The sequence below is a fragment of the Platichthys flesus genome, chromosome 9 (genome assembly GCF_949316205.1).
Source record: "Platichthys flesus chromosome 9, fPlaFle2.1, whole genome shotgun sequence".
NCBI classification, from domain to species: domain Eukaryota; kingdom Metazoa; phylum Chordata; class Actinopteri; order Pleuronectiformes; family Pleuronectidae; genus Platichthys; species Platichthys flesus.
In genome coordinates, this window is record NC_084953.1 from 19,880,060 (window position 1) to 19,903,711 (window position 23,652).

The following is a 23,652-nucleotide window of genomic DNA, read 5'->3' on the forward strand; positions in this document are numbered from 1 at the left end:
GGGATATCCTGCTTGTCTCTTATCAGCTAGATCCTGAAACAATGGACTCTGTACACGCAGATATTGTGTAGTGGGCCTGACAGTTTCACGTGCTGCGCTACTCGTGTCTTTCCCCTTATGACCAGATGTCCCTTTCTGGGCTGCTGCCAGGATTTAGGAGGATTTAGAGTAGTGTAGGGAGAATGGAAACCCCAAAAAAACAACCAAAACAGAACAAATGAGACAGCGTGTCATCCATTACGCTTCCTTACAGTAGCGTGTGGCACACCTAAGATCCAGTAAACCTCCATTTCACAGCGAAGTAGAGATGATGAATCACTTGTGACAACCACCTCAGGGGACAAACTACCACAACCCTTTGCGCACAGAGAGATTGGCCGGCACTGCGCTCGGAAAAATGTGATTGTCATATGCGTTCAAATGAGCAAAGCTGCACAGAACAACACTGTGTTGAGCTGGGTATGTCCAGGAGCAAGCAAGTTAAAACAGGCCACGGAAACATAGCTGGCAATTCAATATACACAGTTTTATTTACATTGAAACATGTAATAGCAACACATCAAAATTTATGCTGTAACACTAAAGCCTTTAATAAATATGTAGCAAAATGCAGGAAAACCTTTGGGTGTGAGAAGAGCAACAAAATAATCTGTGAGGCAGCTCCTTCCAAGTTAGTATTTTCATTTTAGCTGATATTGCCCTGAATATTGTTGATCAGATAGGACCATGGGGCACTTTCCAAGTGTACTGTTGGAAATGATGAAATAGCCAAAATAAAAACATTAGCCAAAGTGAACCTCGTCTTTTTTAAGTTTCTGTGGTGACAGAGAAACAAGCAGCTTTTCCAGTTGAATCCACAGTTGACTTCTCTTCACACTTATTAAAAAATATCACAATTCATTTCTGCATCAGTGTACCACATCTTCATTGAGATAAACATCTTCAAAAGCATCAAAGTTACTTTACATACAGTAAAGTACATACGCACATTTATATTTACAAAAGGAGAAAGTGCTAAGACTGTGGGGTTTTGATAGCCTAAATGACTTGATGAATGATTTGTAGTGGCACCTCTTTACAGTAAATATTTTAATTCAACAATCACACAGACTCGCACACAGACTAATAGACAAATAGACGTACATCCTCACATACATACACAAACACACAAGTTCATACACACAAACAGGACACTTTCCTGATACTCTTCACAACAATATCCACCAGTGGGAGGAGGGGAATCATTATGGTCTGGACTGAAACAGACCACTGGCTGAGAGGTACTGAAAGTCCCACTCCTGATGGAGGAAGCAGCTGGACACAAAGAAGAGAAGGACTGCTGGGAAACCAGCTACTGGCTGGAGAACAATGAGATGACCAACACCGATCCCATATACCCAGTGTCGACCACTCAACAGAGAGCCTTGAAGAGCGTCCGCTTTCCTCTGACTTGTCACCTCAGGGAGTTCTGCAGTCCGCTTCACGCCATTTCACATGAGCTTCATGCGGACTTTCAACACAACGTAGACCATACAACTTTCTGTCAGCCAAAACAGAGAGTTCCCATTTCCTGATCCTTCCTGAAGTGGAAGAAGGTGAAAAGCAAAGAACCCACATCTCAGGAATGGCAGTACCTGTGTCGTGCTTGTAAACATAGATCGTACACTGGATGTGGCAGGGGAGCAACCATATACACCTTAGCAGTTATTTACACCTTTACAAGAGAACTCTACAGCAGTCTGGCTGTCAAAAAGTGAAACTACAGGTATACGCCTGCTTTACCTGCTAATGTAGCAAAGCCGAGACAAATGCTTAGAGTCACAGGTTTCACACAGTGTCTCCTTTGTCCAGCTCTTTCCATTTCGTCATCTAATAGCAATAACTATGATCATTACTTTCAGTTATTTACACATATACAGTCAACAAGCACATAAATGGAAAACCAGCGTACCGTGTTCATACCTAATCTGTGTGAAGACAACTGTGTGTAGAGTAATCATGGGCTGATCCATGTTTTAATCAGATCTGGTAAATGCAGTTTCTTGCTCTCTAATCTATAGTAACAACCGAGATAAAAAGTGCACACATGAATCTCCTAAAAGACTTGAAGCACTTATGGACTCTAAGCATGGTCCGACCATGTTGTCTTATAGCTTATACACCAGTGTCTCTATATCGCAATTTAAATTGGCCCCAGAAAAGTAACTCCTTCTCATAAACACAGATCTGAACAGCTGGAAGTAATACTGACAAAGGAGTAAAACGAAACAAAACGAGAAACAAACAAAGTTTTACATACTGTATGGAATGATGTGAAGCTTTCTTCCAACAATTGCATCAGCCAACCAAAAATGAAAACGCTACACACGTTTCCAAGACAGAAAACAGCAAAGAACAGCAAAACGTAAAAAGAAAAAAAAAAAAAACTCAAATAGATAGAAAGCGTTAAAACAACCTTTATGAAATGTGTAGGAAAAAATGTAAAACGGAAAATAACAAAAACAGTGTAAAATTGAACTTGATTTTATAGTAACGACTTGAGTCCGTCCCAGGTACCTTGACAATTCTTTGTCAGTATGGGAAAATTAGTCCAACTGTACTAGGCCATGATAGTGATAAGAACTATAAAAGCCATTTGTCCTTGGTTGTTCTTTTCTTGTCATACACAGTGATTGCCATTAGTCTGCACACGTGACATGTGCGGCTGGGATGGGGTCCGTGGAATGGTGTAGTGGTGGGGTTGGTATGTGGCGTAACGCTTCAGGCACTTTATGAGTCAGCCAGACAGGTCAGGTGGGTTGCTCACACCCGTTGGGCTGTGAGGGTCGTCCCCTCCAGGAAGACCTCGTGCTGGACCAGTAAGGGCTGAGTCGCAGCGCTATGAGTGCCTGCTGAGTTGAGACTGTGAGACGCTGCGCTCTGTGAACTGGGCTCCTCCCTCTCTCTGGGCGTCACAGGAAGCCTGAAGCTGAAGTTCAGATAAATCTTGAGAGAAGAAAGAAGAAAGAGGATAGACGGAGAGAACAATGCCCGTCAGTGTTGATGCGTTTTACTATTTCAGTTCTGATATTTCAAACAGAAACAGAAATTCCTGATTTTATAACAGACATTAAAAAATTGCATTATTCTCAAAATTTTAACTTCTTCCAGGACATTTTGTTTCGATCATTAAAGAGATAAATATCTTCTCTCTTTTTTCTCTCATGACTCTTAAATTACAGAGCTGGATGAAAAGTCTACAGCCTTGCTAGCATCCGTGTGAGGCTGCATTCAGGCACAGCAGGGCTTTGAGTTAAACGTTTCCACAAGCAAGATAAAGTGGTCACAAAGTTTAACACGTGTAATGTTCTCTGTGTTCACGAGTTTAGTTTAGCTGGGTCGCATGCTGAAATTTGCTAGTTGTAAGGTCATATTCAACATTTTTCAACATTGACATACAAGTAGTTACAGTTACTAAATAGTTAGCAACTGCTTGACAACACATGACCTGGGTTTGAGTGTAAACAAGTAGTAGGACGTAATGTTGATGTCATAATCAGACAATGCGCTGCACAGGAAATTGAAAGGAACACTCTATTAGCGACAAAAAAATTATGTCAACATTAATAATAAGTCTTGTTTGTTCAGTCCAGTTGGTAAATTAACATATTTGTCTTATAAAGTCCCAAAGAACTGTCAGAGTTGTTCTGTTGTTGGACAGTCATGAAAACGATGAACACCCTGTAGCTCAGTGCATCGGACAAGCCAAGACTTCAAACACATCTGCTCCAGCTGTGAGAGGCTCCAGACCTTTAGCTTTATTATGTATTCGCAGTCAGACTGTCGACTGTTTCTCCATGGGAGGGAAAAAAAAATGAAAAATATGTTTTTGAGAAATGGGCAAAAGCACCTCCTCTTCAATTATCATGTAACAATTTTTTTAAAGTTAATGAAGCTTGATATCCATTCACCAAGGATTTGCATTACGCAAACAAGACATTTCCAATGGTGCCTAATATGTACTTTCTTATTTGTGGCAGCTGACAAAGTAAAGCAGGTATCACATGAACCGTGTCACATCTGGTTTTTATCATTTTAGGACCTTCAACCTCATACTCTTGCTGTTTGGCCTGTGAAGTGTTCTCGTGTCAGTGATGTTAAAGAAAGGCTTTTTTGAACCTTTTATGGTGAAAGTAAACAATATCCACTTACATGCTTAGCGGCATCCGAGAGCTGCTGTTCAATCCTTTCCACAACCTTCCTGAAGGGGGGTCTGTTTAGGGGGTCAGCATCCCAGCAGGACCGCATAATCTCATACCTGCACAGCAGCATGCAGACACACATAACACCTTCATTTTTCTACCAGTCTTACACCACTGTGCTTGTTGATTTCTGTGCTCAGTTCCATTTTAGAGTTTCAGAATGTTCCCAGTTTTGGGTATACTGGTGACAAGCCAAATGCAACAGGATGAGAAAAGGCTGCTTCTTAAATCCCAGAATTATTGCATCTCCATCAATCCAACCATCATGTTTTCCATGATCACTTTACTTGCAGTTTAGTTCAAAGCCGTTTACATACACTCATATTAATTTTCAAAAACAACTCACATGTCACAGGGTGCAAACTCTGGAGCATCCATTCTGTATCCTTCTTTTATCAGTTTGTAGAACTTGGCATCCACAGGCATACCAGGATATGGGCTGTTTCCTACGTTCAACAGAGATTCAGTTACATTAAGCACTTTGGAAAACACACAGACAGCCGCTGACAAACAGTGATTTAGATACCTAGAGAGAAGATTTCCCAAAGCAAGATGCCGTAGGACCACACGTCACTTTCAAACGTGTAGACGCACTCAAAGATGCTTTCTGGAGACATCCATTTCACCGGCAGACGTGCCTAAAAGAGAGACAGAGCACTTAATGAAATACATGTTTTCTGTGACTCAAACAGGTATAATGACTGCTAAATGTACAGACTGTACCAATTGTAAAGTATGAACACGGCCTTCCCCTGAGAATCTAGACACACACCGGGCTAAGACACATTTCGCAGGTTTACATCACAGTCACTTCATCAGCTATGACAAACACACTCACAGGTTCACAGGGTTTCAATGTGGTATTTCAGTAAAAAACATCTGGCTGCCACAAGACACAATTACTGTCTCCTCCAGTAATTTCTGATGCTTATTATTTAAATGCAATATTCAGCAATCAAGCAGATTCAAGTAAGGTCACAGGCAAAAATGCAAACAAAAAAGAAAAGAAAATACATTAAAATGGAGCTACTGCCTCAATTTGGTTCTAACTTTCTGATTATCATTAAATGAAACAAGCATTACATGCCCACTAGATGATCTTTGGTTTCACAATGTGGTAGCTGCATGCAAGACATTCATAGCTTTGGCCTTGCTTGTACCATATTTTTAAAAGCCATTTAAAAAGTTTGTTTACAAGTCTTTATTTAAGTATCAAACGAGTGATTTACTCAGCAGAGAAATGTCTTAACTTGGTAATGTGCAGATCATTTGTGAGGAAATGTGAAGCAAGCAATCTGTGACCATATACGCGTAAGTTTCTGGCAACGTAAACAAACTGGAAGTCATTGAACCATCACAAAACATAACACTGCTAACAATACAAATTGTGGAAACATTATAATAAACTTTAGTGCCAATCCTTATTTGTAGGCATATCTTTGTAACCTCCAGCAAACAGGTTATGTTTTTGTCTGCGTTTGTTGATTTGTTAGGATTAGGCCAAAACGCCAGATTTCCATGAATTTTTATGCAGGGACAGAGGCGCTCCAAGGAACAACCCATACATCTTTGGTGAGGATCCATATCAGGGGGCAAATCCAGGTTTTTCCTTTCACTTTCTTTCATATTGTGAGATATGTTTTTTGTTATACATTTTCATTGATTTCTCAGGGAATAATTAATGCATCTTGATGAAAAAATGAAGCATGGTTATGGTTCTGATTTGTGAAATAGGGTGTTTGCAGTTTCATGCGTATCCAAATAAAAAACTGAATAATTTAGTGAATTCAAATTTGGTAATTTATTTATCTTTGGTAGTGGATGATAGCTGATATATGACAAATCTATTGTTATTTTTTCTGATGTAAAGGTAAAATGGAATAGTTCTTGTTAACATACAACCCATAAGTCAAATGTCATATGACTTGTTTCGACTGTATTCCATAGACCAAACAGGATGCAGTGTTGGCATCCTGTCTGATTGTTTTGTTTGTTTTCTATGGGTAGTAAGTGTCCACTGCTAATGAGCCCTCTGCCCTTTGTATATTAGGCACTTGGAGTCCTCAAGTAGAACAGAACTTAGGGCAGAAAAAATGCATAAAACAACAATCATGGAGGAGACACTAGTCGTGTCTGTGCAGTGTAGCTGGATTCCCAGAGCTGCATGACTTAAACGTGTTAAATGAATAGAAAAGGGCTGGACTTGAGATTTCACTTATATTGCCATCATTAATTTAAACTACACTTATAGTTAAATGCCAATGTTAGCTCACCCTTTAACAAATTGGACCGATTCACAGCAGATTGGCAAATTTTCTCCAACTCGCCTAAGCATTGAAGTGATCATTAATCAGGCAGAGCTCCTGGACCAGCTGGTGGTCCCCACCCTGTGAGTCTCCCTCTTTCTGTTGGTCTCATGTGCACAAACATCTTTATTTCCCTGAGTCCAGCATTTAATTTGGGAACAGCCTCTCACCCTCAATCACAGGCAGAGCAAATCACCCTCAGCCTGTATTTAAAAAGCCAGTACAATTGTTTGAGATTACTGCAAAACAAAATCACAGATAGGATAAGGATAAGTGATTTGGTAGTTGCTTAGCAACAGTTAAAAAAAAGTGCACCACAAAAGTGTGAGCTTTAATACAAAAGGCCAAGCAGTGTGGTTCCTTTTTTCTCATTCGCCAAACAGTCTGATCAGGGTCTTACGCTCAGCCACGATATGCTAACATTAGCTTTGTCAGTGAACAGTGAACCATCTGCACAAACAACCTATCTCTACATAAGAGTTTGTGTGGTCACATGTTTCCTGAGCCAAGGGGTTCATGTTATTATCAATGTTTGTTTGCAGGAACAAAAAAAAAAACTACTTAACCAATTTCCATGAGAATTTGTGGAGGGGTGAAGGCATGATCCAAGGAAGAATCCACAAAATGTTTCAATGCAGATCCAGATCATGGGGCAGATCTAGGATTTAGTTTTACTTTCTCTACAATGCGACAGGGCGTTAGCCAGAGGTTTGTTCTCACCAAGTGCCGTGATCAGATTTAGTTAAAGTGATATGTAAATTAAAAGATTATAACTTGAACTCAAGTGTTAGCAGAGGTTACATGAGCTCAATATTTCCAAGTTAGTCAATGATTACTGTTCTTGATCTTGAACCTGTGTTGTAAAACATCCAGACCAGATAAAGACCAGGTGTTAGCGTGACAAGGCAGGAAGCCACAGATCAGGGGGGTGACTTTAATACAAGAATGGCATGTTTGAAGAGATAATTTTATGACAGCGCTGCATGTATCCTGCATCTAATCTTACATTTCCCAGTGTCACACATTTTCTATTAACTTACGTTTCCTTTGACGACATAGTTGGCGTCTGTGGTGATGTCCCGGGCCAGGCCAAAATCACAGATCTTTGCCACCCTGCCTTGAGTCAGGAGGATATTTCTGGCTGCCAGGTCTCTGTGGATACACTGCAAAACAAAGGCACCTTAACCTTTAATAACTGATGACGCATGTTATATACATGAGCAATCAATAATTTAACATTAGTCGGGAATAGGGACTTTTCGAATGAGATTTGATACTGAATTTCCACACTTGAATCCGTAACAGACAACCACTGACACAGATATATGAGCTCACTTGCCACAGTATCTGAGTCTCTCATAAATGTTTCAGCAGCATGCTCTAACATGCGTTATAGGCCTGTTTACTAGCTGAGGAAACTCAATACGTTTCTTTATTGACAGAAAAATCAAATATGATTTGTGAAAATTCACATTAGGGTTTTATGTAGAAATCAAGTATGATATGTATACTTCTAAAATCTGCACAATCAAGGTGATGCTCACATTTTTGGCGGCCAAGAACTCCATGCCTTTGGCCACTTGATAAGAGAAGCTGAGAAGGTCTTCGGTGTCCAGAGACAAACCATCCTCGTCAAACATCTCACTCTCTGCGTTTGCTTCAACGTAGGAGCCACCTGAGAGGGCAAACATCATCAAGATGACTACTTCTGAAATTGTATGACCCTCACTTCTGTATATTGCAACAAACACTGAAAAATTGGGTGAATGGCCGGCATGCTTGCCTTTGCGTGGCGAGCGTCTCTTCTCAGGGGACGAACTGAAGGGATGGCTGCCAGCAACAGAAGGCTTCATGGTCATGTAGCTGTTCAAGCTGTCTCTGTGAAGAGGAAAGGAGCAGTCTGGTCTCAGCTGAGCACAGCCACACATAGGCACGCTGCTGTCCAAATACACTCCTCCTCCTACGCACGTTCTGGATAGTAAACACTATTGTCTCTTTTCTCGTTCATACAGTACATTCAATAAACCACTCTTAACACACGATAAAGAACCTGACCCTGCAGTGTCGCTCGGCGGCGCGATGTTGCGATAGTGGCAGGCATCCTCGCTCTTGTAGCAGATGAAGGATTCTCTCTTTCGTCGTAGAAAGTTGAGAAGGTCTCCAAAGCAGCAGTACTCTGTTATCACAAGTGTAGGGCCTGCGGACAAAGAAAGTTGCATCATGAGGCGGGTCTTTCCCCCCGAAAAGTCAAAGTCTGCAACCTGTCTCTGGAGCTTGAACAAATAAAGCAGTACAACATGGCTGTCGCACCTCCGACAGTGCAGGCTCCCAGCAGGTTGACAATATTCATGTGGTTTCCCAAGTAACTGAGGACTTTCAGCTCCGACATCAGGGCCTCTTTCTCTGTGGCATGAGCGCTTGCTGTGGAGAACAGAAGGAAACACAATCATCACTCAGGTATATTGAACTTTCATGTCATGAGCTGTTACATGCAGGTTAAAAAAATAACTAGACGCGGGAAGCAAATTGAAATGAAAGGTGCAGTGTGAAAAGCCGCTGAATAACAATTTATAAAAATATCCACAAAATGCTGATGTTTCTGAACACCTGATCTTTTACGGCTTCTTGAAAGATCAGAGCTACACAGTAAATCTCTCACATGGTCGAAATAGATCCGCTGTGTTTGTCACACTTCATTTTCATGCGTGTTGACGGCACTTACTTTTGAGCATTTTCACAGCCACTGTCATGACCGAATCTGCTTTGGAGAGTCCGTATGCGGTGGCTTCCACCACTTTCCCAAATGCACCAGATCCCAGCGTTTTCCCTGAAGACGAGAAGACAAACACAAAACTGTTATTCCCCATCCTGCTTCACTCCCACAAAATGGCCCCGTGCCAGCGTTCCTAGGACAACACCAGTTTTAGCCCCCGGGCTGTTTACATAGGCACCAGGACACGCAGGATCCTGTTTGAGGAGGTTTGTTAAAAACAACACCCAGAGTATGTCAACAGTATCATGTTTGCAGTGAGGGAGTGGGGTTACATCATTCATGAGCCATCGAGCTGGTTTATTGGTAATTGACCACCGACACGGCTAAAGCCTCAATGCTGTGCCCATATAGTCAGAAAACGGTGTCTGTCAATCAGCAAGGAGTTGCTAGACGCTGGCAGTGATAATGTCCTACCAGCTGCTCTGTCAGGCTTTATTACCGAGACTGTTACTGAGACAAACCCTCATTTATCTTCACATCACTCTACCGCAGCTGTGATTTACACCTTCGACATGACAACCAGGATGTCTATTGAGTAAGAAGAAGAAGACACTCACCAAAACGAAGGTTGTTCCGAGGAAACTCCCACTGATGATCGTACGGTAGCTGGGTGGGGTCAATGTACACATAGTTGTTACCATGGATGCCCTCGATAACTTTCCACTGGATCTGGTATTTTGGTTTCTGGACAATAGAAGATAATTGAACATGAATAATTGTTACAAGTGAACTCAGGGCCTGCCAACGGGCTCAACCTTGCATGTACTCGGCTACCTGCATGTACTTGTAGAACAGCATGATGAGGACAAGACAGAGGATGCCTGCCGCTGATACGGAGCCAATAAGCAGCGGTGTGAAGAGATCATGGGGAACAGTTCTCTCTGAAAGTACATAGAAATTATCATGTTATATTCAAGAGTGGAGCCAATCGACTAGCAACTATGTCATTGGTTTGCAATGTTTACGATGTAAATTACATTGCAAGGAGCTTAGAAATAAGCCAGGGGGAGCTGAGTCACAGTGAAGCGCACTCTGCTAACATCACACCAAACTAATCCAATGATATATGAACACATAATGTGGGGTTCTTTGCATTTTCTTTGTTTTCTGCATTTCTCTAGTTTATCTACCTTACATGCCCTCCAATTATAGAGTATTTAACTGTATTGCTGTTGCTTTCACAGCTGTGCTGTGAGTAATTATATATAATCACCATGTGTTCCTACGTTGCTGTTTGTGATGCCTTATTGTTTTGCTCCTCTGTACAGTGGGGTGTAATAAGCTCTTTAGAGATAAGCAGCTTTCTCTTCACTTCAAATCTGAGAATGCAGAGTCTGCAGGAACTAATCCCCTGTAAACCTGTCAGTGGTATCTAAAGCCCCTGTGTATTCTCTGCTGCAGCTCCCTGACACCTCCAAGCCTCCTACAGCCTCGGAACACCCAGCTACGCCAGGACTCCTACTGCGCTCCACACTCTGAGCGCCTCCGCCTGGTCTGCTGTTACACTGTGAGGCACAAAAAACCTGGGCACACGCTCCCAACGGCTTGTCCTGCCTGGCTGCAGACACTCTCCTCCCCCATAATGCTCGCCCACGTATACAGCGCAACCACAGTTAGCCCCCAGTGTCCTGCATACAAACGTTGCTGTTACTGCTATCACACCAGTTGTGCGACATTGTGCAGCAGATGGGGAAAGCCGTTATGACAGAGCAGATTTGGAGTCATAAAGTAAACAATGGACTAATTCCCTTGTGTAAGTGACAACCTCTTATCACGGCAAATCATATCTGAGGTATCTCTGTTTACCAACAGAATAAGGTGGCCCAACCTCTAGTTGTACGACCACATTGGTTGAACACATGGGTAACTCCTCTAGGTCATGCTTTTAGTAAATATATTGAGTTGACGATTAAATCTCACCGGGTCTACTGAGGGGCAGAGCTGAGATAACTCTGTTTTTGTGTCAACAGAGTGAGGAGTCACATGCAGGTGACAGAATTTTATAAAATACTGCATCCTACTATCCGTGAGTGTAATTTCTCACTCACCACTGATAGAGAAGAGTGTGTAGGCCTGCTCCCCGTCCACCGTGGCCACACATTCCAGAGTATTGAATCGTCCCCTGCTGACATTGACCCGGCTCTCCACCTCTGTCTTTCCAAATATTGGGCTGGACAGTGTGACGGTGAGGACATTTTGCTCCTCATGGGTGGCATTGCCCTGCTGGGAGCATCTGAAATCAGATCATATTATAATTATTGACAAAGAGCTAATGGGATCACCAAGCTTTTAATCGACTGCCTCTTTGCAGGACACTCAGGAATGTCTTGCTTGAAAGTTCCTGTAAGACACACATTCCTCTCCTAAGTCATAAAAACACTGCATGAAACAAGTAAAACTGCAGAAGCGCCTCCTCATGTTTTTTTTTCTACTTTTTCTGCAGGAGTTAATTCACCTGAAGCCATTATAATAGTGAGGTATGCCTCAAGTACTCAGGGGAAAAAATTGATATATGTTAAATTATATTATATATAAACATGTTTTCATGGCACCACAACATGAAGAGTAGCTGTTATCAGCTAACACAGGTCACATTGCTCCCTGTTTATCTACTTGCGATAGCATGCCTTTATGTAATGCTATTAAGTGGATTTGGTTATGATTAAAAAATGACTGGATAAAGTTTGGATTATCACTTATGATTCATTGCCTGTGCTGCTTGGGATTGGTGTTGCTACAGCTACCAGATGCTCTGCCTCCACACACTTTATGTTTGACACGAGATGAACCGTGTCCAGGTGAATTTGGGCAGATATGTCAAGCCCCGACCAATCACAAATCATTCCTTCCGTCACATGACTTGTCAACCAATCAGTATATTACTATAGTTTCCACAGCCTAAATGTTCCTTTCTAAAAACCAAACCCTTATTATAATGATTATATAATGGAAATTAAAACTAAGAGTTGTAGTGAGGTGCCAAGAGTTGGGTCTGAACGTAGAGCAGCTCTGGCCCCATGTGTATTTTCCTTTGTTATTGATGTTGTTTCAGCCCTAAGGCCATCTTCAGGTTTGATGAGATTAACAGACAGGTACTGTTAAATAGGCCACTCCCTATTAATATATCTGTTAGAGATCAGGTTATACAATGCGTGTAAGAATATAATAATAGATGAATATAATAATAATACTATCAAAAACAGAAAGCTGCTGATTTTGACAGGATCATAAATTAGATCATAAATATCTCTTATCATTTTCATTTCTGATAACTTAAATGTTGTCAGTTGAATAATGAATACATTGTATTGCTGAACATAGGAAGATATGAATAGCACGTCAGATTTTAAGATTCAATTGGATCATCTTTTTTCTCTCAGATATATATTGGTGGGGTGTCATTCCCCTGAAGAGGAGGCAACATGGATGTTTATACAGGAGTCACCTCATGAACTGAATGTAGATTATGACTTAAAGTGTCTTTTCCCTAATTTACCTCTATTTATTGGATTTTATGATTAAATTGACAATGATATTCATTTAAACCTGGGATTAAACTTCAACTAGAAACTTATTTACAATTTATCTTTACCTGTGCCAAGGAGGCTAGGTTGTGTTCTGCTTTTGTTTTTGTGCCTGTTAGTTAGCTTGGATTACACAAAAACGTCTTCACAGATTATCAAGAAACTTGGTAGAAGGATGTGGCTCCGAACCCATTAAGTTTTGGTGCATGTCGACATAGAACATTTTCCGATATATTTTATTGATATATTATTAGTATTAAAAAGAAAATGGGCTTGTTAAGGGAATTGGCTTGTTAAGGGAATGATATTTATGAGGGTGTGCAGCTTGGTGCAGATCCCAATACAAATAATAGATCTAGTGAATTTAACTGTGGATTTATAATGGGACTGTTGGGCCTTGGTGGAGGTATGTGCTCTACAGAGTGACCTTCGAAGTTGACATTTTTAACACATGGAAAATCTGGCATTAACTTTGATAAAAAAACAATATTTTTGAAGCGTATTGGAGAAAAAAACAATCAGGTCTGTTTTTCTTTAACAAGATTATATATATATGTCAAACAAAGAGCTTATTGTTTTTCTCATGAGAACTTTTCTCCAAATTCTTACATGATATAAGAAAAGAAAAGCAAAAGAAGATTTTTTTTCTCCTGACGTTTGTTTCTGAATTTTGGAAGTTGATGAAAAAAGCAGGTTTATGGGACTCACAATTATGAGTGTGTGTGTGCAGATCCCAATACAAATATTGACAGCAGAATTGAATGTGGTCTCATAAGGGGACTGTTGGGCCTTGGTGGAGGTATGTGCTCTACTGAGTGACCTTCTAATTCATATTTTGAACTTATTTTACAATAAAATGTTTCCATGAAACATAATAACACTATTGATTCGATTGGCTCTAAAACGTCCCCTGTGTCTTTCTAATCGTGAAGTCCATGGGGTAGAACGTCACCCATTTTGACAAAAGTAAAAAAGCACACAGAGATAGAGTGTGAATCACTGTCACTTCCCTCCTCTGAAGGTTAAGTAAATAACTTCATAACTGTCACCAATAGTCTGTGAGGTATGATATCTAAAATGCAGAAGTGTCTCAGTAGAGGTAAAAGAAAGAGTAATTTCATGGGCGGAGAGTCCGAAGTTCAATGACCTCACCTGATGTACGGCTGCTCACAGTAGTACCAGGTGATCTGGGGGGCAGGAAACCCCTCCGCCACACAGCGCACCTGTCCATCCACTGGGCCATCATGGGATACAATCTCGGGTTTACCTAACAAACAAAAGTTAACGTCACAGAAATATAAATGACAAGCAGGAGAGATTTATTTAAAAATGTATCCCACTAGAACCCTTATTGAACCTTTGCCATGTATGGATGCTGCAGTGTGATGCAGAGAGCAACACCTCATTCCCAACAATGAAAGGGTAATCAGAGCCTATTCCCATAGGTCAGCTACTGAAGATTAATGCAATGTGGGGTAATGAAATTCACTGTTTGGCTTCAGGGAACAAAAGACATTTCACAAAATCTATGACACAACTTACTGATTACAAAGATGGTGAACGTCTGATTTACTGCTGCATCACTGTTGGCGGCTCGAAATGCGTAAACTCCCCCTTCTGACATTTTCAGTCGCACCAGCCTCAGCTCACTGCCATACCTGAGCGAACAGTGGAGACATTACATTTTCAAGCATGGCTGTGTTTATTGATTTGCACAAAAACATTCTATTAATTTCATTGCACATAAAGAGAAAACAGACGATTTCAGGCTTTTTATGTCATAGCTGCCAGAGAAGGAACATGGACATCTGTTCAAACAAAGCATTCATAGGAAAAAACTATCAAATGAATAGCTATTACAAAATTATATTTTTTTACTGTTATATATATTCATTTATTGATTTTCGCATTTTAAAATAAGGCTTCAGGTATAACGTTTTTCCCCAATTTGCTTAAAGTTAATTAAAAGTCATGTTTCTCTTGGTGATGCGTGAGCTAAAATGCATTTTGCTGAACATGCAGCCTTTGAATGAATAAATAAAATGATCATATCTGGAACACAGACATTTCAGGGTTTCTTTTCACGCGGAGACTAGTTTCAGCCTTGTTTCACACGGAGCTGAGAAAAAAGCAGCTGTTACATCAATGTCACCTCGCTCCAAACCAAAGGTGTTAAATTCCACTGGATGAGGTTAATGAACATTTTCACATATGTGGTAAACCTAGGGTCAAGTATAGGCACTGAAAGCTAGTGTGTGTGTGTTTCTGTGTGTGTGAGTGCCTGTGTGTGTGTGTGTGTGTTGTCTCACCTATATTCGTGGCTGAGTGTCGTGATGACATGGTCGGTGGTGTTCTTCAGCCCGTGGCCCATGAAGCTCCATGAGAAGGTGTGTGGTTTGGGATACGCCTCCATGTCAACGTTTAGGGACAAACTCTCTCCTGAGCGGACGCGGATGGTTCTGTTGCTCGTGGGCGTTAAGTTTATGAATCCTCTGTCTGAAGAAGAGAGGAATCCGATGTTGTTATACAAATTGCCAATTATAATTAAAGGCACATTTATTGGTTTACAGACTTCAACTTACAGAGTTAGCGGACATACACATGAAGAGCTCACAGACAACGAGACAAATTAAGAAAAAACAAACTCACTCCACACACATGTATGTACATTTAAAGGTCCAGTGTGTACTTCTAAATTGTAACAATTGTTGTTGTTTTTTGCCCTGTCTAGGGTAAGTACTTTATATTGGGGTGAGGGGTATAAAGCTGCAACTTGCAACTTCACCACTAGATGTCAATAAATTCTAAACACTGAACCTTGAAAGCAAAACTTTTTGAAAAAAAGGAAATTCTGGCGAAGTCAAACATAAAAAAATCGACACTGCTCACATATCTGGCTCTGTAAAGACTCATTCTGTGCCACCAGTAGTCTGATAGCTTGGCCTAAAGACTGTGAACGGGGTGAAACAGCTAGCCTTGCTCTGACCAGTTATAACACGTAGAAAGCTTGAGGCTTAAACAAATATTTATTTTGTTTTACATGGTTAAGGGTCATAAAGCAGTAGCCAATTAAACAAAACAGCAAACTGTTGAGGTTGTATAGATATAACAAATAATAAGTACAACCGGGGTGTTCTTAGTCTTGCACTAAGGGCCGCCCCTTAGACAAAACTTGGAGAAAGGCAACCCCTCCCTCACCCTTAGAACCTGTTCAGGCCTGGTATTAAAATCCATCTTGAGAGATATGATCACTATTGGACAACTATAAATCTATCTGTCACACCTCACGGTAATTGAGAGGTGTGAAAGCACTTGGTTTTATTATAAAACTAAAGCGGGTCAGAGGACATCGGATGGTTGGGTGGTCCTTTAATAAGGCCCAGGTGTACACACCCGTACATCACTAGTATTAACAGCTGGTATTACTATAAGCAGCGATACCTAAACATAATGGAAGCATATTGTAAAAACATAATCTGACCTTTTTTACCTTAACAAGATTATTCCATCAAAATGCTGACACTTAACAAGAGGTGGTATTTTCTCATGAAAACCTTCAAACAAAGTCACCACCACTTGGGCTATTCTATGAAATCTCACTTGATATCGATGCAAATGTATTTTTCTTAGGGTGGCCCAACTCCCACTTTGAAAATACTGCTTAGTGAATATATTTTACACAAGGCAGCTCTCTCCCACTCCAGTCTTTATGTATGAATGCTATAAGCAACGAGACTTGCTTGAGGTTCTTGAAGACTTTCAACGACTGATCTCAGAGGCCTCTTCAGTTCTAACGGACCAGTGGAGAGTCCCAAACATTTAACCTCTTGTTGGGTCATTAACACCGAGAGAGTCATTTAGGTCACATGTGAGTCTTTGACCCACCCGGGCATCATGTGAGTCCTTAAGATCACATGAGACAGGGAGTGAGTGGCTGTTATTCTGCCTGAGGAGGGATCTCGATGGACCTCCACGAAGAAATACCATGAACTGGATGACTGAGAATCTTCAAACATTTCCAAGTCTTTATGCTACGCTAAGATAACAAAGTCACTTAGCATTTGCTGTCCAGATATGTGAGTCATATCAATCTTCTCATCTAAATCTAAAAAGGAAAGCAAAGATGTATATCTCTTAAAATGTCACACTAATCTCTTGACATTCAGCTTTTTGTAGAAATTGGGGAAATTTAATCTGTGGAAATATCAACATATTTAATTCAATGATATGCTTTCATTGCCAACCATGAATGATTGACAGACCACATTGGACGGTTGAATTTGATCACATTTCATAACAGCTTAAAAACCTATTTAAGTTACAGTCTGCAGCTGTAACTAAAGGCAAAGAGCTTCATCTACTCACCATAAACATCAAGCCACACTGACTGCGTGCTGACCCCCATGCCATTCTCAGCCTCACATCGGTACCTCCCGGCATCTTGTTGTCTGACCACCGCGATGTGCAATGTAGAGCTACGCACATGAGTGAAGTGCTCCGTCAGGATATGAGACGCACCGTCAACCTTTGCTGGTTGCTGTGGATACCAGACGGCACCCTGTCAACGCCCACAGATCTCTAGAGATTAACCCCGTCTGCATGTCTATCCTTGCCAAGCACACAAATACTGACACAGACACACATCAGCCTGTATACGAGCACACGCACATGCACAAACACACACACACAAACACACACACGCACACACACAGACACACACACACACACTCACACACAAACACACACACAGTTGCTCACACATTCCTATGCAAACGGTAGTCTACAATTTGCACACACATCAAGATCCTGAAGCTAAAACAGCATCTATGTTGACCTGTTGCGTGACACGTAATGATTTAAAAAATGTCCTAAAAAGAAATGTTGGTGACTTATATCACTTGTGACAGCTTAAGTGGCACGTTTGTATAATAATAATATAATAATAATTGTGAGTGCAGTTGGCAGGGAGTTAATGTTAGGAATCACCTAACAACCTCCCAGAGCAGCTGATAATGAATGATTCTTCACTGAAATATCTCTATAAAGTAACGCTGGAGTGGATGAAGACAACAGAGCATTTCACAAACAAATCACAGTGTTTTCATACACCTAAATACTACACCAACGAAAATCTAGTTGAATTTTCCATTAACAACACAGCATACAGTAAATAAAGGGTCTCACCGAACCAGGTGGGGTCACCCACCGCATCTTGATCTCTCCATTGACGTTGGTGGTGTTGCAGGTGAGTGAGAGACTCTCGCCCTGTCTGAGAATCAGTCTTTTCGGGGCCTGCATCTCAATCACAGGACGAGCGACAGGGACTGAAAAGGAATAAACAAAAAGACTGGATTGACAAGTGTGTCCGTTTGAGAAAAACGCAACAATACATTGATTTATTTTCACAACTTTACCTGGTCTCACTGTCAGGTAGTAGTCATGTGATCTGATGTACCTTTCCCTGAGTTTTCCTGTGCATACATAGCAACCTTCGTAGGCCTTTTGCGCGTTGGGGATGATGATGCCTTGTTCCAGGCTCGCAGAGTACTGGAGCCCAGAGGCCAGTGCTCCACTGGAGCATGTTTCCAGGCGCAGGTTGTCCAAACTTGGATCTGTTGCCAGGCAGGGGATGGTTGCATTTTCTCCCACACGAGTGAGAATGTTGAACACCATTGATTTTCTGAAGGGATTTTCAAGATCTGCCAAAACAAATGCAATCGCACATCAGAGGTGAAGCCAGAAGTGTCAGCAGGATGGCAGTTGTTATAGGTTTAGTTTGTGACACCTATTATATAACAATTCTGCGCTGAACATAGACTATTTTCTACCCATATGTGTTAAGGGAAGTGCTATTTTAACTTTCTGCCAAGTGATTACATTAGAGTGTGTCTGGAGGCCTCGCCTGCTCCGCACTAGCGGATGGAGCAATGGATAATGATGAATGCTGGATGTATATATGTTATAAGGTATCCATTCTGCTGCCGATACATAGAAAACCTCTGACCATAAAAAAAGGTTTTAAGTGTAGTGGAATAAATAATAATAAAAAAAGTTGGAGGATATATCCCTATGTATACGAAGCATGTGACTCCGCTTCAGGGGACGAAAATCTAGGGCAGATGAAGACATGTGATTTTTGTGAACCATTGAGAAGACTTTTATTTCATAAAATTTGGAGTTGTATAAATAATTATTTTTAAATGGCTACTTATCATTACTTCTTAAAGTTAAAACTTTTGAAAAGATTTCTGTTAAAAACTTCCACTTATCTGGAAGTTACAAGCTCTATATACTGTACGTCACGATTCACTCACTCAGTGTGTTCTTATTGCTCTTGATACACTATCAAACCTTAGCCAGTGTGTATGAACACAGTTGTAGCAATTGTGCACATTTACCCCTTTCAAGATGCACTTGCCACAGCATGTACGGCTTTCAAAGGAGTAAATAATTCCTCTCTCTTATCAAACTCAGCAATCATCCTACAAACAATAACGGTGAGCTGGGGGAGTTCTTGTTATGTATGTTGCTCTTGAGAGAAACACTGGACATTTCTTGCAGTGCCTTGTGTGTTTTCAGTATCTTGTGCCATATCAGTAATGTACCCTGTGGCACTTCTTCAAGATAGACTCACAATTTGGAACAATTCGCCTTTTTCCAGTTCAAGCATCTCTGCAGCAGCAACAAGGCTCCTTTATGAATTCTGCTGAGTGTGGCTTCAGCTATTCAGTAATTAAGTCGCTTACCACAATATCTGTCTCTGTCAGTATGTGCTCTTGAGAAAGATGCTTTATGAGCGTTCATTTTAACAGAGCAAATTTGTCCTTGCAACTCGATCAGTTTAGTTGCATGTTTCCAGGTGTCAGTATGCTTAAGATCGGCAGGGACCATTATTTGGTCTACTCTATTGTTATTATCATCATATATAACATGCTTTTATGAGCCCATGTTTGTAACTGACGTCCTGTTTTGAATTAATTAATTATCTGTCAGTCTAGATAAATTGTCTTGCTGGCCATAGAGAGTCTGAACAATCACCGTTCCTGGTATAACATAATTTCAGTTTGTTTGGATACAATGGATAATGTCTCCACAAAAGCAATTACCCGTTTGAATTGTGAATTAACTACAAATACAACTAAACTAAACTTCTAGTTCTTGCACAAGATGTTTAGTGGATTAAGCTTTTTCTCTTTATAATGGCTATTATCCGGAGCCTCTAATCTGAAAAGCAGATATATCTGTAGATGTGTGAATTGTGGAGTGAATGATCATGATAAAAGCCTGTAGTGATGGCTGTGGGCCAAGGAAATGTGGAATAGCACAGAGGAAATAGAGTAGAACTGTGTTGCACTCAATAAATAGCTACACTATCTACTGTACCTGTCCAGGGCAAAGTTACAAACACCTTCTTCTGCAAACACACCCACACACAGTGCTCCCTATCACCGCAGAGACAAATGCCAAAAAGATTTCCTCTGCTCTACGCGGCAGTCTGTTTCAACCTGCTCTTGATTTCAGTCCTCTTACTTGTGTCTCCTCGTACAGTACCACACACACACAAAATACACCCCAGTGTAATATTCAGTAACATGCAGCTACCTCGAACATAAATGTAGATGGACGATTGCTCCCCGGTGCTATTCTCCAGGCAGATGTAGCGGCCCATGAGATTGGGCAAAGCCCTTGTGATGTGCAGCGTGGACATCCCATTGATCCTCTTCTCGCCCCGCTGCCTCACATTCGGCCGGCCCTCCCGCTGCCATCGGATCTCCTTCTCACCATTGCAAATCAGCTCGAAGGGTTGGTTGAGATCGACGACAAGGTGATCCTTGTTAATGGGGGTAATGATTGGCTTGGTGTTGCCTATAATGGGATATAGAGAAAGTTCAACTGGAGAGCAAACATGTGATAGTTATGATAGGCCAAGTATTGTCACTTACATAATCTGGTGGATAAGATCATACATTTATACTTATATTATCATGAAACATTAACACTTTCAAAAACCAAAGTGAGAATAAAAGTCTCGGCGTATTGAGGTATTTCAAAAGTCATTTAATTATACATTTTTTGTATTATTTAAAAATGCTTAAAAATGAGTAATGCGGGATTTAAGAGAATTTTTTTTCTAAGATTCACTCACAACTGCAAAGTCAGGAGGTGTCAACACCGGCGGGCTCACCCATTCACAGTGCATTACAGTTTACAGGTATAATCCCCGATCCACATGGAAACAGCAGGACTCCTGCTGCCAAACTTCAAAACACTGGATTTGAAGATTCATGGCTTGCAACCACTTTAAACACAGTCAAGTCCACGAGTGAAACACCAGCAGGGGTTGCAGGGTCAGAGATCATTTTCATTCTGTTTAATTTAAAGGATTTCAGAGATGGTTGAACCCTCAACCTCCTGACATCTGAGCAGATGTCTGAACCATAAAGATATTATGTTATGTCATGGTGTAACCTGGAACAAACGTGTGTAGCATGTGCCGGCCCAGATATGGACTATGGTTGCAGAAGGTCCAGAAAAAGCCCATAGATCTAATCTGCTGCCCCAACTGAAAACAGGTGTAGCAACGTACGTGAGTAATGATTTTTGAAACATCACCATGGTGGGTTTGCACTCAACTCCCACTCTCTCTATTGAAGCCAGTTTTGGTGAAACATGACAGGGCTGTGGCTGCAGATTTGGGAGGGAAGGGGGGGGGGGTCGACACAGTGTGCTGCTGACATAGATGCTCCCTCTATCCCACTTATGATACAACAAATACATTTCATCTGTGGAGACAATTGTTCCCAAGCACAGAGCCTTAACTTCACTCAGGAATTAAAATAGAAGGGAGGAGGATGCAGACAAAGCCTTATCTTCAACACCCAAATATATGAATCTTCGCATTAACGTTAGTGTTTATCAACATGGTCATGGAGAAAAAACGTCTCTATGTCAGGTATTGATCATTGTGATGGTGATGTTTTAGTATATTGATTTACTCATCACTAGAGCACAAGAAAACATGGTAAAATTAGGTCTGTAGCGTGCGTAAAGGCTTATAGCAAACTTCATAGTGCGTCTTATTGCATCACATGGCAAGTATAGGCTAAGCCTGGATATGTGGCAGCCATTCAAATTCCCTGCACGATATCAAAGCATCCCACGACCACATCATATTATCAGGCTGTCGGCATACTGGCAGAAAATAGAGCCGACCTGAGTGGCGCAAGGCTCCGCGCACGAGCCAAAGGGCGCCAAGTGAAACGGCAACATTTTGCGGTTCGCCGCTTGTCTCTTCAGGGATTGGCTTGTCCCCTGACAAGATGAAAACAGAAACAGGCTGAACTCTCAAAATAAAAAATAAAAACCATGATTACGATGAAGGACGTGCGTAAAAAGACAATAAAGAAACAACAAGGTGTTCAAAGACCTTGACCTTTGCAGACAGACTCGGAAGATGAAACCAAACCATTTGTATTTGAGATGCGTGGGTGGGGGGCACATGTGACAATATTTATGCTAAGATGAATAACATAGAATCGCTACACTGTCCTGTGTGCGACAGCTGCTCGTTTGCATGCATGCTTCCCAGGAATGAGGAGCTGCGGATAGATTTACATAATGACGGTTACGACTGGTTCAAAAGAAGAGGAAAACCGCAGGAGCCTGTCACCTCCAAGCACAATATGACAGTCTTTGCGTATATTATTCAGCATCCCACTTCAATTCCCTCTGTTTGATTACTTATTTCTGTTAATGGCGCACTGTTCTTTTAGTATAACATGCATTATTAAAGTGTGCGCACTTGGTTTCCACATCATCAGCCAAAGTGTCCTCATTAGGTTTCAGTGACTTCTTTTATCAGCAGCCATGCACCACTTCCCAGAACAAAGAAAAAGTGTGGAGAATTGCTTGAAGGCGATGCGGAGCAAGTGGAGCGGTCCCCGTCAGTGTATCATGTGGATAAGCTTTTGTCTGGTCTCGCTGAAGGGAGTTCAAACCCGGTCGTGGTTAAATAAAATGAAGCCTGTACTGTTTTTTAAAGTGAGCAGCAACAAGTAATTGTGCGCAAAGTGGCGCATCAAGTGCAAACGCTGAGTCTTACCTGGGCGGAAAGTTAAGTGTAAAAAGACAGCCAGCAGTATCCAGTGGTATTCCATAGTTATTATTCCATGGGTCTAGCTGTGAAGGGTGAGCCAGTGCCTCTCGGTGTTAAGGTAGTGCTCGCCGAGCGCGTACGTCGGAGTTGTGGCAAGTTGGACCGCGGCTGTGGAACAGGCGCAATTACAAAGTCTCTAAAGGCACAGATGCTCAGTGAACGCAGCTCGCAACAGCAGCAGCGATATCCGTCGCCTGTATGCAAACATGCTGTTCTTCTCCCGGAGCATGCCAGAGGGGACGATGTGGGTCGACCAGGTATCTGACTGTGCGCGACTGTGGTGTCAACAACATGTTTATAGGAGCCAGTGGTGTGGTGGAGCCTATTACTCACACGCTACACACAGAGAGGGAGGTGTTTCGGACCTGCCGCCTGCTTCTCCCGATAAACATTGGAAGCACAGACTGATCAAGACACAGATATGACCAGTCCAGTTTTTCCACTACTTTATTATTATCACAATAACACGATATAAAGCAAACAACAAAGACAAACCTGGTGCAGATAACTTTTGAATTGTAGGCATCAAAAGAGCCCTGATAAATGTTTACATGTATGCAAAAATAAATTCAATTTTTATCTAAAATTACGCATGACCCAAACACCATATCCCCTAATTCCACCAAAACTGAAACACAAAGTTTCATCAGGG

At 41.3% G+C, this 23,652-nt stretch overlaps 1 protein-coding gene across 2 annotated transcripts; it reads right to left on the bottom strand.

Annotated features, from left to right (window-relative positions):
* Positions 1 to 505: 505 nt before the first annotated feature.
* Positions 506 to 23,253, bottom strand: kita (KIT proto-oncogene, receptor tyrosine kinase a). Of its 2 annotated transcripts, none has more exons than XM_062396174.1 (21): positions 22,947 to 23,253; positions 20,447 to 20,710; positions 18,259 to 18,543; positions 18,029 to 18,168; positions 17,210 to 17,381; positions 15,154 to 15,340; positions 14,387 to 14,502; positions 13,997 to 14,111; positions 11,369 to 11,553; positions 10,095 to 10,201; positions 9,878 to 10,004; positions 9,270 to 9,374; positions 8,858 to 8,968; positions 8,603 to 8,744; positions 8,331 to 8,425; positions 8,092 to 8,222; positions 7,588 to 7,710; positions 4,768 to 4,879; positions 4,588 to 4,687; positions 4,192 to 4,297; positions 506 to 2,985 (listed from the first exon to the last, which is right to left on the bottom strand). In XM_062396174.1, exons 1-21 carry the CDS (start codon positions 22,999 to 23,001, stop codon positions 2,803 to 2,805), a joined length of 2,961 nt encoding a protein of 986 aa, XP_062252158.1. In that variant the 5' UTR covers positions 23,002 to 23,253; the 3' UTR covers positions 506 to 2,802. The 2 variants fall into 2 exon arrangements, with proteins under 2 accessions (XP_062252158.1, XP_062252157.1); XM_062396173.1 differs by having other exon boundaries at positions 17,210 to 17,402.
* Between the last annotated feature and the right edge of the window lie 399 nt (positions 23,254 to 23,652).